The sequence below is a fragment of the Pleurodeles waltl genome, chromosome 11 (assembly GCF_031143425.1).
Source record: "Pleurodeles waltl isolate 20211129_DDA chromosome 11, aPleWal1.hap1.20221129, whole genome shotgun sequence".
Classification (NCBI taxonomy): domain Eukaryota; kingdom Metazoa; phylum Chordata; class Amphibia; order Caudata; family Salamandridae; genus Pleurodeles; species Pleurodeles waltl.
Genome location: NC_090450.1, coordinates 173,779,425 through 173,796,293, shown reverse-complemented (window position 1 = coordinate 173,796,293; position 16,869 = coordinate 173,779,425). Strand labels below are relative to the sequence as shown.

Below are 16,869 nucleotides of genomic sequence, written 5' to 3'. Positions count from 1 at the left end.
GCCCATGGTCCTGCACACATTAGTGCGAAAAGCATCTGTGATTTGCTTGATCCGGTTTGGTCTAATAAAAATATCAGAAGAGTAGCTGACCAACTGGTTCAATCCTGCATGATTTGTTTACAACATAACATAGGGAAGGGTGCCTCAGTCCCTGCTGGACATTTTTCCCCACCAACGTACCCCTTTGAAGTACTACAAATGGATTATATTGAGATGGAAAGTTGTAATAACTTGAAATATGTCCTAGTTGTGGTCTGTATGTTTAGTAAGTGGGTAGAAGCTTACCCTACTAAAGATAATACTGCCCTTACCACCGCAAAGGTACTTCTGAAGGAGTTCTTCCCACGGTTTGGGGTCCCAAGGTGTGTCTGGTCAGATAATGGGAGTCATTTTGTAGGGCAGGTGATGAAAAGGGTGTGTGAAGTGTTGGGCCTCCGCCAGAAGTTTCATGCAGGTAACCACCCCCAGTCAGCAGGACTAGTTGAAAAATATAATGGCACACTTAAATTGAAGATGTCAAAAATATGCGCAGAACGCGGTATACGTTGGCCGGACGCGTTGCCCCTGGCTTTAATGTCTGTCAGGATGACGCCTCACTCTAGATCAGGGTTGTCACCCCATGAGATAGTGATGGGTAGGCCAGCAAATGTCTGGGGGGGGTCCCTCGACCTCACAAGTACTCAGAACTAGTACATCCTGTTTTGATGGACTATTCAAATGAACTCACTAATTCTTTGCGTTCTATTCACCAACAGGTGCGTGAAGCACTTCCATCTGTATCCACTGATCCAGGCCACAAGATACTACCTGGAGACTGGGTCCTCACAAAGAATTTCCAGCGGAAAAAGAGTCTCGAACCTCGATGGAAAGGTCCGCGACAGGTCCTTCTTGCTACTTGAACAGCAGTTAAAGTCGAGGTAGCTAAGAATTGGATACATGCATCCCACTGTAAGAAAGTACCCCTACTCGTACCCTCTGATGAAATAAAAAGTGGTGACCACCCGACGACTGAGGACCATTTTAGCAACATTACGCGGAGTGATAAAAAACAGAACAACAGTGTTCTGCAGGAGGTTCCCTCAGATTTAGGTCACACTGAACAATTGTTTCCTGACCATACCATACCACAGTCCACAAGATACGATTTCCGCCCACGAAAATAAGAAAATGAACAATGAACTGATTGCTTGTCCCCTTTATTAAGTCTGACGATAGCTGCAGGGCCGTGATTTTGACAGTCGGGGCGGACCAGAGTGTGTCAATAGGACTGCTGGAATCACCCCACAGTGAAGCAACCACCAGTCACGGGCAGCACCTAGGTTGGACTGAACTGCTAGTGGGACAAGCAATAAAGAGAAATGGATGTTATACAAGAAGACAAGAGGAAAAAGAAGAAAATAAGTAATTTAAAAAGACTATTCGGCCCACGTATCGCTTGTCTCACCATAACAATACTATTTTTGGTACTTCTGTCCTGCATTGGGTGGGTAATACATGATTCTGACTCAGAGGTCTCACCAACTACGCCACTGCCTCCAGAACACAGCCATGTTTCCTTACCACCCCATGAGGAAGGACGACGTAAGGAATATGAAAACAATACCTTCATATCTATGTTACATCAACATCAGCTGGCTGTAAATAGAACAAATTGTTGGATTTGTGGCTTGCTACCAAGTTCCGTGCAAAGAAAGTTGCCATATATTGCATTCCCTTTTTCTTTTGATGGCTCCTGCAGCGCCTGGTATGAACTATCAGCCATTTGGGCTACCTCAATGGATGCTACTAATTCCGGACTATTGGTCACCCACCTATGCCGGTTATGCTGGCCCACTGGAACAAGAGTTTATGGAGCAAAGGAAGAAAAGTCAGAATATGCTGACCGACGAAATAGATCTACTGACATATATTTTTTATCCTTTAATACCACACCCCGGATTGGCCGAAGATTTTTTGTAACACAGGTCAAGGCTCCACTTTGTTTTCAGAAAAGTGGTAATAGAAGTGTAGGTGCCAGTAACTGTAATGCTACAGTAATATTGAATGGAACTAATTGGCCTACCATGATACCATCACGAAACTCGTATTTTGTTTGTGGTAATAATGCCTACACCTCCTTGGTACCCACCTGGACTGGCACGTGTTATATTGCTTGGTTACTACCACCAACTTACACAGCTGGCCCTCAACACAACAGGACTCGGAGAGGGGTAATATCTGCAGAAGATACCTCAGCACAAGAAGCATTGGACTACTTTAAAGGAGTCCTTCCATTTTGGGGCCCTATGATGAACAGTAGGGATATCAGACATCTCACACAAGTCGTGGAAGCAACAATAAATGAAACAGCAGGAGCTCTGAGTAACATCACTGCAGAGCTCGCTGCTGACCGCCTTGTTACTCTTCAAAACAGAATGGTTCTTGACATTATCTTGGCAGACCGTGGTGGAGTTTGTACTTTGATCGGATCGAGCTGCTGCATTTATATAACAGACAATGCCCCTTCAGTGTATAAAGCTATTCAAAGGTTGCATATGATAGCTTCCACAATACACCAAGACGAAGGAACATGGTCCTTGACCGACTGGTTTTGGGGCTTGATTTCCCAATGGGGCTGGAAGATACTAATATTCCTTTTTGTGCTTGCTGCTGTATTCCTCACCTGTTGTCTTTGTGTACAGTGCCTACCTGCTTTGTGCGGTTGCTGTATGGCATCCCTTGCCCCCTGGCCTGTTCGCCCTCCTCAACACACGACTATGCTGTCCCTTGAGCAGGAGATAAAAGACCTTATGTCCATTAACATAGACACTGAATGACGTTCAAACTTGCCTCACAATGGCAAAAGGAGGAATTGAGAAAATGTACATAAAGTTAATCATACACCATAGCTGCTAGGCATCTGTTTATCTTTATTATGTTGCCATGTGCTCGACAAACCTCCTGAACTTTGATGATTGACCTTGTGCTCGCAGCCTTGGGCTCCAATCTGCTTATCGCTGCCATATTACTTTTTCCAATTACAGTTCTGAGAATTGTCGTGCTTAATCAGTAACTACCAGAACAGGTTTGTACAGGCCGTTGCCACCTCCTGTCAGCTGCATCAGTACCTTCTCCCACCACACGTGTATCCCTGAAATATTCTGAAGACCGCAGAGGGCCTTGAATACGATAGGGGTGGAGTTGTCCTCTGACTAAGCAGTTTTGTGTGTAAATAAGGTTGGGTGCCCCAGAGTGTAGGGGCAGCCTCTGTAGGATAGTCACTTGACTGTCCTGGGACTCTGTATTAGCTCGAGCTATAAATCCATGTAAGAAACTTCTCTTTATTCCTTCAGTTGGTGACTCCGTCTGATTTGTGAACTCTCTGCTAAATTGACCCTGAGGACATAAAGGGTGTCCCTCCACCGCTGGGAAGGAGACCCCGGGTGGGGGTCTAATCTTTCCTGGGTCCTCAGTTGCTCCCAGGGGCCTCTGCATATCTTGGATTCAAGATGGCAGAACCAAGTGGCCACCTGAAGGAGGTCTGGGCACCACCCTTGAAACGGTGATGGACAGGGTAGTGGTCACTCCCTTTTCCTTTGTTCAGTTTCGTGCCGGAGCAGGGACTGGTGGTCCCTGGACTGGTGCAAACTGGTCTATGCAAGGAGGGCTCCAAAAGTGCCCTTCAAAGCATACCTGTTGCTTGGGAGGCTACCCTTCCCAAGCAATGTAACACCTATTTGCAAGGGGAGAGGGTGTTTCCTCCCTCTCCCACAAGAAATACTTTGTTCTGCCTTCCCCTGCTTGAGCTGGTCAAGCAGCAGGAGGGCAGAAACCCATCTAGCTGGTGGCAGCAGCACGGGCTGCTTGCAAAACCCTGGAAGACTGGTAGGAGCAATGCTGGGGGGTCCTCACAGAATGTATAGAACCATACAACCATAACTTGCAATAGTATTATGGTATGATTCTGACATATTTGATACCAAACATGTCCATGTTCGGAGTTATGTAGCTGGACACAGGTGTCCAGTACACGGTTAAAATGGCTTCCCTGCCCTTAGGAAATTCAGTGTAATGGAGCTGGAGTTTGTAGGGGCACCTCACCTCAGCCAGGGGTGCCCTCACACACAGGTACCTGCACCCTGCCCTCTGGCAAGGAGGGACTACCATAGGGGTGACTTACAGTGACCTGGTGCAGTGACCTGTAGTGAAAGGGTGCATGCATCTTTTGCATCAGCTACCATGGGTTGCACAATACATGCTGCAGCCCATGGGGTACCCCTCGTGCCCAAATTCCCTGGGTAGCTAAGTACCATATACTAGGGACTTGTATGGGGTCACCAGTATTCCAATTGTGAGGTGTGCAAAGTCCTAGGCAACCAAATTTAGAGTGAGAGAGCCCAATCACTGGGGTCCTGGTTAGCAGGATCCCAGTGAAAACAGTCAAAGCATACGGACAGCAGGCAAACAGTAGGGGTAACCATGCCAAAAAGATTGACTTTCCTACACACTCTACACAACTGCACTCTATGCCACTGCACTCTACTTTGCATCATTGCAATCTATGCCACTGCTCTCTACGCCACTCTGACACTCTACTCTGCAACTCTGCACTTTCTGCCACTGAACTCTACACCACTGTACTCTGCACTACTCCACTCTAAGCTATGCCACTGCACTCTACGGAATGTAAGTCTACTCTGTACCACTCTGTGCTACTCTACTCTGCACCACCCTACACCACTGCACTCCATGGCACTCAATTCTACCCTGCACTCCATTCCACTGCCATCTATGCCACTCAGCTGTACTCTGCACCCCTGCCATCTGCATCGCTCAGTTCTGTGCCACTCCACTCTGTACCACTCTACTTCACTCTACTATTCAACACTGCACTCTGCGGGCATGCAGCCTACTCCACTCTACTCTGTGCCACTCTACTCTGCACTACTCAGCTCCTCACCACTCCACTCTTTGCCACTCCATTCTGTGCGACTCCACTCTGCACCACTGCATTCTACTATGCACCACTCTAATCTACCCCACTGCATTCTATGAGACTGCATTGAATGGCACTGAATTCAATGCCATTGCACTCAACGCCACTATAATCTGCAACACTCTACTCCAATGCAGTATACACCAGCCCACTCTACTCTATAACACTCCAGTGTATGCCACTCTACCCAGCTCTGCACCATGCCACTCCAATACACAACACTCTCTTCCACTCCACTCTAAAACATTTTACTCCACTCTTTGCCATTCCACACTATGCCACTCCATGCAGCTTTCCTGTATGCCACTTACTTTTAGCCATGCTGAACAGTAGACATGCTGTTGTACAACATGGCTAGGACACATTGACATAGCCAATAGCTCTTGCATAGGTGAGGTATATTGGGATTGCCAATGCATGTTCATTGTCAGAGTCTGACCCTGAGTTAAAGAGAAAAAGACAGAAAACGGTGAAAGAAGGGGGAGGAGAAAATAGGAAAACATTGACAAGGGAGAAAGAATGGATGAAAAAGATCATACAAGATGAAGAGTCTGTGGCTACCACGCCACCTGCTGGACGACTTTGGATAGACACTCCCTTAGTATGTCCAGCATGCCTGAGATATACATTATTTTTTTAGTTGTCACCCAGGCAAACCATAGACAGCACAATATCAGTTCCCCCCAATTTCAGAGGTTCCATGACATCTTGGCCATAGGAGTAGAATAAGGGGATACCTTTACTCATCAAACTAGAAAGTGACAGTTGTCCCGCCCCTCGGAAATGACGACACATCTGTTACCAGGACTTCCGGTGCCCCTGAGCCCTCCCCCAGAACTGACATAGGTGTAGGGGTGTCACATGGGTTGTGACATCATGGAGTCACGTGTTAGTCACGTGTCTGGGTCCTAGTTCAAATGATGCAAAAGGTCATGACACCTGGTTAACATTACGTGTAACCCCTCATCATATCAGAGCCATCAAGGAGAGCATGTGACTGCCATGTGTTGTAGATGAGTATGCCACTTTTTGACACTTAGAATACATATAAGGAGCCTGCTAGAGACGCATGTCAAACCGCGAGCCACAGCTGTAATAGATTGTCCTTGCATTATGAAGAGATATAACCCTCTAACCAGAAAATATATCTTTTCAGGGGCCTTGAACACTATCAGTAGATATTATCGGACCCTAAAACCTTCAGTGATGGAGGACAATGCATAGCCGGCTGCCCCTAAAGAGCGGGGTTCCAACGTTACCGGCTTTTAAGGGAACTCTGCCATCTGCTTGAAAACCTCAGCCTCAAGGATTTGCAGTAAATGATATCCCCTATTAAGTTTAACAACAGTGACAGCAAAGCCTTGAAAGACGAATTAAATGTTGGAATCAACTTCATCGATACAGAAGATGATGAAGAAGTTATAGCACCGCCAAATTCACCTGTCTATGAAGATATGGGGTTTCAGGAGGACCCTGATCCTGAGACAGTCGTAGTACAGCTGGCGAGTTTAAACTCCGACAATGCTTATGCACCAATGGACCCATGTGACTCGCAAGTTTTCAGAGCAGCCGCTGAGTGTAGCGAAAATGCTGAGGTTAGTAAAAAAAAAAAAAATCTAGACACTTGGCGTGTATACGATAATATCATATCATACTTTTAACTAATAGTTTGTCTTTTACTTTCTGTTTGAACCATAGAAAACTACTGCAAAAAGAGATGCGCTAGGGGGGTCGGTGTCAAAGGTTAACAACGTAAATTTTTACTGCTTATGCTGTTCTAAACAGGCTGAAAGTATTACAAGCCAGAATAAAGAGCTGCGTAAGAAATGTGTTTGCACCTACAATAGCACAGATTTTGTGGAGAAAACTCTGGGCGTACCCTACAACGCCATGTGGCCCATTAAAAGTTTTGCGGCGGCTGTTGTGAACACCTATGTTATGGGCATAAAATTAACAAACCACAACAGGGGGCTCACAAGTGTCTATACGAGCCGTACACAGCAAGAACAATTCGACAGATATGTATCAGGTTAGACCCGCGCAAGGTATATAAGTTGTTGAGTGTTGTGTACTGGTTGTCCGCGGTGAAGAAATATGTCCACATTGATATAATTAAGGTCTTGGCAGCAGCGGTCAAATAGATCCGATAAGCGGGTGAACCCTGCTCAAAACTCAAATGTATGCAAGGGATGTGTACCTATTTTGACAGAAGATTGATAGAAAGGGTCATAGAAAGACGAATGTGTGATATTTATTATAAAAATAGAAGAACTGGGTCTTTAGCCCCCCGAAGGTTGTTTTGAAAAATACAGAGGTCGAGGGTAGAGGGCCATAACTGTGTTATTTAACGCTACATACTTACTCACGAGAATCAGAACGTTGCGGTGGAAAATGTCTATGAGTTACACCCTGGATACACATGCATTGCCAGAATGGTGTATGTGCTGCTTAAAGAAAGAATAGCCAAAATAAACCCTGTACAAAGAAAGAATATCTGAAATACACCCTGTAACTCTGCAGTATCTGAACATTTTTGAGCCATCAACTACGGGGCTGTACAACATTCCTAAATGTATAAACAGATGGTGTATCAACGCGTGGATGCCTACAGCTGATAAATATTGGAGCGTGTACAAAGGGTGTATGCGTGAGTTAAGACTTTTGCCGATACACATCTTTGGAGCTTCTGACTGATGATTATTTCACAAATAAGGGTTTTATATTGTCAGGCCTAGAACTGTAGAAGCTAATGAATACTGTCAGTATCCTGAGTGTACAAAGTTATAGGCCGGGTGAGAGGGAAGTCGTGTCTAGAGCTTTCAAGTGTATATCTATAAAAATAGCAAAACTGGTGACGCTGAGACCTGAGTAGTGGTGGGTCCTAGTAATGTAACATGTGTCATACTATGTACGCATAGTGAAAAGTCATCATATTGTACAGCAATGCCCCCCCATAAGACCAATAGCTAGAAACTGTAAGTATGTTGTGTTTATGCTGTGTTAATATTCTTTATTTTTAATAAAATGGCATCACACAAAACATTTGTCTTTCATTTTATGGATTGTAACAACTGATAACATGTCCAGTGACGGGTGGTTAAGGGAGCTTTATTACGATACAAGTGGTGTCGGTAGCTTCGGGGGTACCGAAGCAATGTTTAGAAGGGTTCTAGTTGAAAATGAGCCGGTAAACAAAGCCCAGGTGAGACGTGGTTATCAGGGGAAGAGGCGTATTTAGTCCATAAGCCCTCCAGGAAGTGGTTTAAGAGAAGACCTACAATCATTAACGTACAAGAAGATTATCAATGGCAGGCGGACATAATCAGTCTTCAAGATGTAGCAAAACACAATATTTGTGCTCGATACATATATGCAGAAGTCTTATTCGATAAAAGTGGGAGCAGTGTGACCGATGCCTTTAAAGCCATCTTCAGGAAGGGACAAACACCTCAGAAACTACAAACAGATGCTGGAAAAGAGTTTTTAAACCAAACGTTTCAGAAATTACTAAAACAGCACAATGTTAAACATTTTGTAATGCACACTGAGGTAAAAGCTGCCGTTATAGAGCGTTTTAACAGAACCTTGAAGTCTAAGATGTGGAGATATTTCACGGCCTATAATACTTCCCGCTACGTGGATGTTTTACAGTTTTTTATAGACGTTTATAACTCCACTTACCACAGAAACATCAAAACGGCACCCGTAAATGTAACATTGGATAACTCGGTAAAGCTGTGGCGAACTGTGTATGGGAGCCAGATCGCTGCAGATGTAAAGAAGGCACTTTTAAAAGAAGGTGACCATGTTAGGGTTTCAAAACTGAAAGGGGTTTTTATGAAGGGCTACCAACAGACTTTTAGTGATGAGATATTCTTAGTGGAAAGTGTGGAGCTTAAAGAGGATATGTATATATTTACAGACTAAAGGACTATGACGGGGAAAAGGTGTTGGGTGTCTTTTACAAGGAGGAGCTTCAGAAGCTACCTAATGATCAGCATGGGGTATACAGGGTTGAAAAGATTCTGAAAAGGAAAGGTAGCGGCGCTAACCAACAGGTTTTTGTCAAATGGAGGGGGTGGCCCGAGAAATGTAACAGTTGGGTACTGGCCAGTTCCGTGCAGGTTGTGTGAGTACGACGGGTGATCATTGTAAACACTAAGATGGACACAGCGCCATTTTATATCACTTTGCCATCCAACGCCTCAATGGACATGTTCCCTGACAATAGGATTTCTAATTATACAGTGAAATTGGCTAAACCCGTAGACCTGAAAGGTGAATGGGAAGTAGCCCTAACAAAAATCCAATACCCCTAAACGTGGAATACGTTTTTAATGTACGACACTGTATTTAATATAAAGCATTCTCAGGACGCTCTGACCATCCGTACAGGGTTTCCTCATGGCTATAACCCATCTGTGGCATTGGTGGTCGCAGCCATCACCAAAACCATAGCCAACATTGAGGCGTGTGCAAATATTCAGTTAGTGTTAGATAACATTAGGCGGAAGGTGTTTCTTGAAGCTCCAAAGCGCGAGCCAGTGTTTAACTGTTTGGGTAAATTAAAAAGGGTTTTAGGAACAGTGCAGCATATCAGAAATCATGTAGAACTGGACCAGTCGTGCCCCGATATTAACGGTGGTTTCTATACACTCTACGTGTATAGTGATATCGTAGAGTTGCAAAGGACAGGGGATAGGTATTCACCGCTGCTGAGATTGGTCCAGGTGAAGGGGGAAAATAACATAATGGTTAATATCCAATATAACAAACCAGAGTACATATCAATTTCTAAAAAAACATTTTGACACCATAACGGCTATGATCTACGACGATCAGGTTAAGCCGGTATCCTTTAAATATGAGAAAGTTATTGCTAAGCTTCATTTAAGACCGTGGCGTGAGAGCGACTATTAACGAGTCATCATGGTGATTATGAAAACATACGGTGACCCCTCTATGTATAGGGATTATTTCAGAAACCAGGCAGGATATGGAGCCCCACTGCTGTTCTTTCAAGGGGCCCCTGTTATGTATGGGGTAGGGTTGGGGGGTTTCTTCCGTAGTTTGTTTAGAAGAGCTATGCCATTCTTGAGAAGAGAATATGAAATTGGAAAACAAAACGTCAAAGCGGCTGCTACGAACATTGCGCAGGACATTGTGGGTTCCGTGACGTCTGCGGTTGTTGAACATATAAATAAACAACCCCAAGAAGGAGTGGGGTTTGTGTAAAAGTCTCGCACTCGCGTTAAAAGGAAGAGTGGTGTTTCAAAGTGCAGGGGTCCGCCTGCCGCCTATAAAAAAAACGCGATCTTCAAAAAGCACTCACAAACAAAGATCCGTAAGTAGGAAGAGAGCTACGAAGAAGAGGAAGAGAAGGGGCGCTAGCGTAAATATCTTTTAAAAAAACTGAACACTCTGGAACATGGCCTTCGTAAATTGTGCATCGGGTGAATGAGCTAAATCGGAGTTAGACTTGTTTTCTCTAAAACCCATGCAGACTAGCATCGAAAACAGTTTTTTCATGGAGGTATCGCTGCTAGCCGATTTAATGCCTTTGGCGCCTATAAAGTTTTATGTGTCAGGGTCCACGGATATGTACATGGATCTCAACAATACACTGCTGCACCTCATCTGTAAAATTGTAAAAGCGGATGGTTCCAACATAGAGAACGAGGCTAAAGTGACAACGATAGCTTATCCCGTAGCAACCATGTTTAATCAGGTGGACATCACCCTCGGGGATCTTCTTATCACGCAGTGTGATAACATGTACGCGTATAGGGCATACATTGAGAGTATTATGAATTACAGACGTGATGCCCTGGACACTCAGCTCTTCTACAAAGATACTTATGGCCATTTCGAAGTTACAGTGTTGGATGGTCACAATCAGGGTTTTATAAAAAGAGCAAACCTTGCCACTGGCAGTAGACAGTTTGATCTCCTAGGCCGCATACTTTCAGACCTTTTCTACCAATATAAAATGCTTGTCAGTGGTATCAATCTTAAAATCAAACTAACCCGCAACAAGGACTCATTCTGTCTCATCAGTAGGGATGTGGAACAGTATAAACTTGTTATACTGTCCGCCAGTTTGTTTGTAAAGAGAGTGAAAGTGTCACCAAGTGTCAGACTGGCTCATGCAAAGGCCCTGCAGCTATCAAACGCCAAGTACGCTGTGGAAAGAGTTTCTCTGAAGATATTCAGCAAACCCAACGGTACCCGATTAACCCAACAGCAAAATGTATTTCTGGGTCAAGTACCGAAACTTATTATCATAGAGTTTGTGGACAACACCGCTTTTAGTGGGCTGTATACCCAAAACCCTTTCAGTTTCAAACACTACGAGATCAACTATGCTGCACTGGTACACAAGGGTGCTGTGATTCCTGCAAAGCTGTACACGGCTAGTTTTGGAACATCTAATTTTATCAGGGAATATCTCGGCCTGGTGTTGATAACAGGAAAACATGTGAGGGACTCGGGAGTCGTCATATCAAAAGAAGGATATGGGGTAGACTACACCCTTTTCGCTTTTGATCTGATGCCTGACATGGAAGACGAGGATCACTATAATCTTATAAAAATCAGAAATCTAATAGCTTAAAAACATTTTAGTCAACCTTTGGCTACCAATGTGAACAGGGTTGTATTTTGCAATGTTTGACAGCGTTATTCAGGTCAACCACGCCCGTCAGATTATGTTTGACTATCTTTAAAACATTGTATAATGGACACTGTACAGATACTTGAGTTCTTAAGATTGCATAAATATGCGAAGAAATACTTTTTAGATGTTTCCCCAAGCGGCGGGCTACCCTTGGAAATGAGCGTAGAAAGACCTTGATCGCTAGTCTTTAACACAGATCCACATTACAAGGGTGGAACACACCGGGTGGGAATGTTTTTGGATAACAACAAGGTTACAGTGTTTGACAGTTCAGCAGCTTTCCCAGAGCATAGCATCTATACAAAACATGTATTCAAGTATCTAAAGAAAGCTGCTGTTAGGGTCGAGCATAACAAGATGCAGGTGCAGGATCCTCGAGCCTTCACATGTGGGGGAGCACTGTATATATTTTATTAGTAAAATGTCTGCCGGTATGACGTTTAGAAAGTTTCTAAATCTGTAGTCGAGCGATCTAGTAAACAATGATAGTATTGTTGTGAAATATGTAAAAGAAAACGCAAGGTATACGTCAAACTCAGTTCAAACAGAATACGACATTTGTCAAAAGTGTAAGGCCTTGTAATGCACATGTACGTGTAACATTAAATGTCTACAATAAAAGAATTTAAGCTCAAAATCAGACTATACATTTTCATTTAGATGTCAAGACACATTTAAAAAAAAAAAGTTAAAATATTACATAAGAGTAATAAAGCGGTTAAAAAAGTGTTTATTACATGTAATTTTAGTACAAGCAATAAGTATCCAAACATAATAAAGAAAATAAATGATGAAAGAAAAGCAATCAATATATTAATTATACACACAAACATTGTAAAACCAAAATACATAGGATCACCAGTATCACACCTTTAACCACGTTTTCTTTTTTGACAATTACTTTTTAGCTGCTGAAGGTAGGGGGTGTGTGTTCCAAGAGGGGGATAGCTGGGGGGATAGACAGTGGCTTCAAAACAAACGCTGATGGCATACTTAGCAGGCTGTAAGTTGAATATTTCAAACTTTCAAGCAGCCTACGGTGTTCAGTATTTACCAACAAGCATAGATGGAATGTTGAGTTCTGCAGCGGCCTGTAGAAACTGATCCCATCCTCTTGGCACTTTCTGGAGCGGTATGGCTTTGGGGTGTGTGAAACCTTTGATGAGATCGTACATATGAGACTTAACAACTGTTTGCCCTTTGTAGAGAATTCGCCCTGTTCATTCCAAGAGGTTAGATCTTTAGAAGCAGCCATGGTACTTAGTTACATTTGCACTGCACCTCTGTATCTCAGACTTACATTTTTAAAAAGTTCTTCAACAAAGACGTCTGTGGGCAATAGTGATGTCACAACTGGATGTGGGGGCTGTTGAGCCTCAGGCGCTGCGGGGGCTGGTGGTAGTGGATCAGAGTCGGGGTATATAGGGTCAGCGTTGTTTTTTCTGACTGCCATTGCTTGTAATAATGTTGAAAGTTTTGAAGAACTCTGGAGTAAAGATCGGCTTTGTCGTAAGGTTTTAAATCAGGCCGGTTTAAAATGTTTTTAATTACAGCATCTATGTGTAGTGTTTCATTTTTTCGTATATCCCAAGCGTCACTCGTAGAAGGGCCCAACTGTTCCAGTTGTTGGTGCAGTACAAAGTACATCTTCTGGGCGTGATCCATTAGTTCCCGGTTACGAGGTTTGTAATTAAAGGAATCGCTATGCCCAGAAGCACTCCTATAAAACCACCCAACTGTTTTACAAGTTTTTTCTTAGAAACGAGGGAGGCCCTTTTATTACTAAGCTTTTTGATAAGGTTACGCCTCTTCTTCATTACACGGAACTGCCTCTCTGATGCAGGGACATTGCCTTTTAGGGTGTTTAAGGCAATTTCTGAAATAGCAATCACTAAGTCGTCCGAAGCAGCACAAAGGATGGCCTTTTCTTTGTTGGGGGCTAGCTGTGACCAGCATTTTTAGGAGTGCTAAAATATGGCGTACACGTGCAGACATGTTCAACACCATATATTATGAGGTTTAGAAAGTAAATGTTACAAAAGTCTTTTTAGTGATTCTTTTTATACACCTTGGGTCTGGTTTTAGAGGTGTAAGATACAGGGAGATCTGGTGGGAAAATATCAGCACGTAATCTGTATTCTTCTAGATTCTTGGGTTTTAAGTCTACCAACAGGTACCCATGAGGTTTAGCGGTGTTGTTGTTAAAGGCTTCTAAGAAAAACTGAGTGTTTTCAGGGTACATCTCCTTAGCAATGATCGATATTTGTTGTTTGTCCCTGGGGTTTTTAAATAAAACAAGGCATGAGGCATTCAGAGTTATAGAACGACTGCTCTTACCCGTGTAAAACAAGTTCTGCACAATGTAGCATATGCTCAGGTTACGATGGTGTGAATATTGGGTAAAAGCTTTTTCTATCTCTGGATGATGCCCGCGCTCAGACATGAGATTGTCCACAATCACCATGTTTACAAGGGGTGTAGGTAACAGTGCATCGTTGTTGAGATTACCAGGTATGCCTTCTATAAATTTGATGTGTGGGAACCTAGGGATAGTGCTGTATAAAAATCTTGCCAGCATGAATAAAGCCATACATTTGGGTTTTGGGATAGAACAAGGGGTGCATTTTCCAACAACTTCTTTATAAAATAACTTTTATCGAAATTTGAGGGACCTGCTAGAACGCACGGGAATGGAAGCTGCAAGCGGGTGTCCATAGTCATGGGGATTCGAACACTACACGTAATGTTTTATGTAAAGGTTGGGTTGTAATTTCCCACCGCTTTTTGGACCACATTATGCTAGGCTGATGTACAACAATTGTTTTATTATTTTCACGAGTGTCGGAAATAGTGTATTCTCTCACCAGATCCTTAGAACTGTCGAAATTGGTTTTGACTGTATTGTTGACATTTAAGGTGATGCCTTTGACTTTCATGCACACTGTATTGTTTGAGGTTTTATACGAATAGGTTTCAGGACCTGATGAGGTGAACTCCACTAGGTGTTCACCTTTCAGTAGTTCACTGGTCAAATCTCCTAGATAATCACCTAATGGAAGGTCTTCATCACCTACTTTACTCACAAATATAACAGAGTCTGTATCATTAAACAGACACCTGTTCTGCAGTTTATCTAACAGTCTGTAAAGCTCGAAACAGGCGTGAGCGGTTGTGAAACATGCTATGAAGATGTTTATATTGTTACACATTGTGGGGTACTCTTTAGTGTACTTCCAACACAGAGCTGCTGTCTCATCATTGATCAACTCACAACTGGGCACCTCATAACCTGGGGCAAAAAGGTACTTAAACAACTCATCAGGATCTGTTATTATGGTCGTGTTGGACAAGTTTGTATGCTGTGCGAATTTCCCCCATAAGAAGTTTAGGCATAGTTTGGCTAACTGGCGGTGGGCAGAGTTGACGTCAATCAAATTGGGTCTCACCTTGTGAGAGTAGTAGTCATCTATGTACTTTTGCTTGGAGGCCTCATCAAAACACCACTCTAGAAACCCTGAAGCCTCCTTTTTGTCTCTTAGAAACAGGTTGATATATTTAGAAAAGAGTTGTTTTGTTGTCCTTTCAAAGTGGCATATTTCCACTATTTTACCATGCCTGTATCCTTTCTCCAGAGCCTTTTGTACCTCAATGCTACACCACGTACCGGTCAGCATCCTTTGCTCGTCACTGTGACTACACACACTAGTCTCTAAACTTTCAGCACATGTACGGCATAGTGGGAACATTGGCTTACCGGCAACTCTGTACAGTAGAACAGGGAAGTAAAGATGGCGGGTGGGTAGATTTGGCACTTAATCAGCCCAAAGTATTCACCAATGGGCTTAAAGTCCCTGTATATGATGGTTGGGTGACCTACAGGGTATAACTTCTGTTTGTTCACAAACGGATACAGACTTGCGAAGTCGTAATAGTGTATTTTCTCACCATCGCCCATAGCCCAGTACAGCTGTATAGCGCTTATACACCCCCCAAATAAGGCGTTGCGGGGCTCCACAGGCCCTGGTAACTGGCGACTCTTAATGAAAGACATGAGCACAACATTTGTTGTTAACAGATCTAACCATTCATGCTCCCAAAGGGTTCTCATGACAAAGCCGCAGTTTTTAACATATTGCGCCTTCATCAGAGTACGACGGTGTAAGTGCTCAAACCTGGTGCCCAACAGCCTGTTAAACTCATGGGGTTTGTAACAACGAGGACAACCATGGTAAAAACACCTATTGTATTCAAAGGCAGTTGGCACACAACTAAGTATGGCACAACTGTCAAGATAAAAAGGCCCCAAGCAGTATTCACCACCCTGTAACGCGTGTTGAATGGCTATGTTTCCTATATCCGAGATATACATGAGCCATTGGATCAAGAAGGTTGAATAACGCTTCTGTTTACCATTATACAGGTCGGGTGGTACTCAGGCGATGCCGTATGGTTTCAAAAACATGTGTTTGTAGATAGACATACACATGGAAGCCAGCGTGATATTCTGGAAAGGGTCTATGTATTCTACAGTCTTTATCATCTGGGGTGTGTTGGGCTTCAACATCTTCACCTTTTTGGTCATCTCCACCACTACATCTCTGAAAAGGTTGCAGGCTTTTTGCAAGATCATTACATCGGCCTTACAGTACGCTTTCAACTCGGTTTGAAAATAAAAGTTATTTTCTCGGTTTTCATGGTAGCATTGTACAAAGCTCTCTTTCTCAGCAGGCACCATATACTCAACACCGTAACTGGAGGGTGGAGGCAAAGGACCCTCATAATTTTGTTTGGCCCATGTGTTAAAAAAGTGGTGGAAATAACCGTTGCAGCCTGGGAAACCAAAAGCTTTGGGTAATTTACTCAATTTCATAGGTAGAAAATTTAGGGTATCAATGAACCTTATTTGAAAAGGCACCGCCATCAACAGGATCAATTTGAAGCCCTGGGTTGTGAGTTCTGCAGCCATCTTTTCACCATTCATGGTCTGTAACATAAAGAAGGAGTTGTACACTTTAGAGCTGTGAGCCAGCATAGAATACCCTTTGAATTTAGGATGTATAAAAGTGGTGAGGAAGTCGCTCATGCACCTGGACCCTTCAAATTCCCAGTTGTCATCAGAAGTTAGATGATGAGCATAAATATAATTAGGCTGGTGTACACCGGTCTCCTGTGTACACTCTATATCAAACACTATGTAGTCTTCAGTTTTGGTCTGAAG

At 43.3% G+C, this 16,869-nt stretch overlaps 1 protein-coding gene across 1 annotated transcript; it reads left to right on the top strand.

Annotated features, from left to right (window-relative positions):
- Positions 1-10,472: 10,472 nt before the first annotated feature.
- LOC138265083 (uncharacterized protein F54H12.2-like) lies at positions 10,473-11,588 on the top strand. The gene has a single exon (XM_069212626.1). It carries the CDS (start codon positions 10,473-10,475, stop codon positions 11,586-11,588), a length of 1,116 nt encoding a protein of 371 aa, XP_069068727.1.
- The last annotated feature ends 5,281 nt before the right edge of the window (positions 11,589-16,869 follow it).

What these genes read in the sequence shown, in the direction of transcription:
- LOC138265083 (XM_069212626.1), top strand. Translation starts at nt 10,473, where the DNA reads ATGCAGACTAGCATCGAAAACAGTTTTTTCATGGAGGTATCGCTGCTA.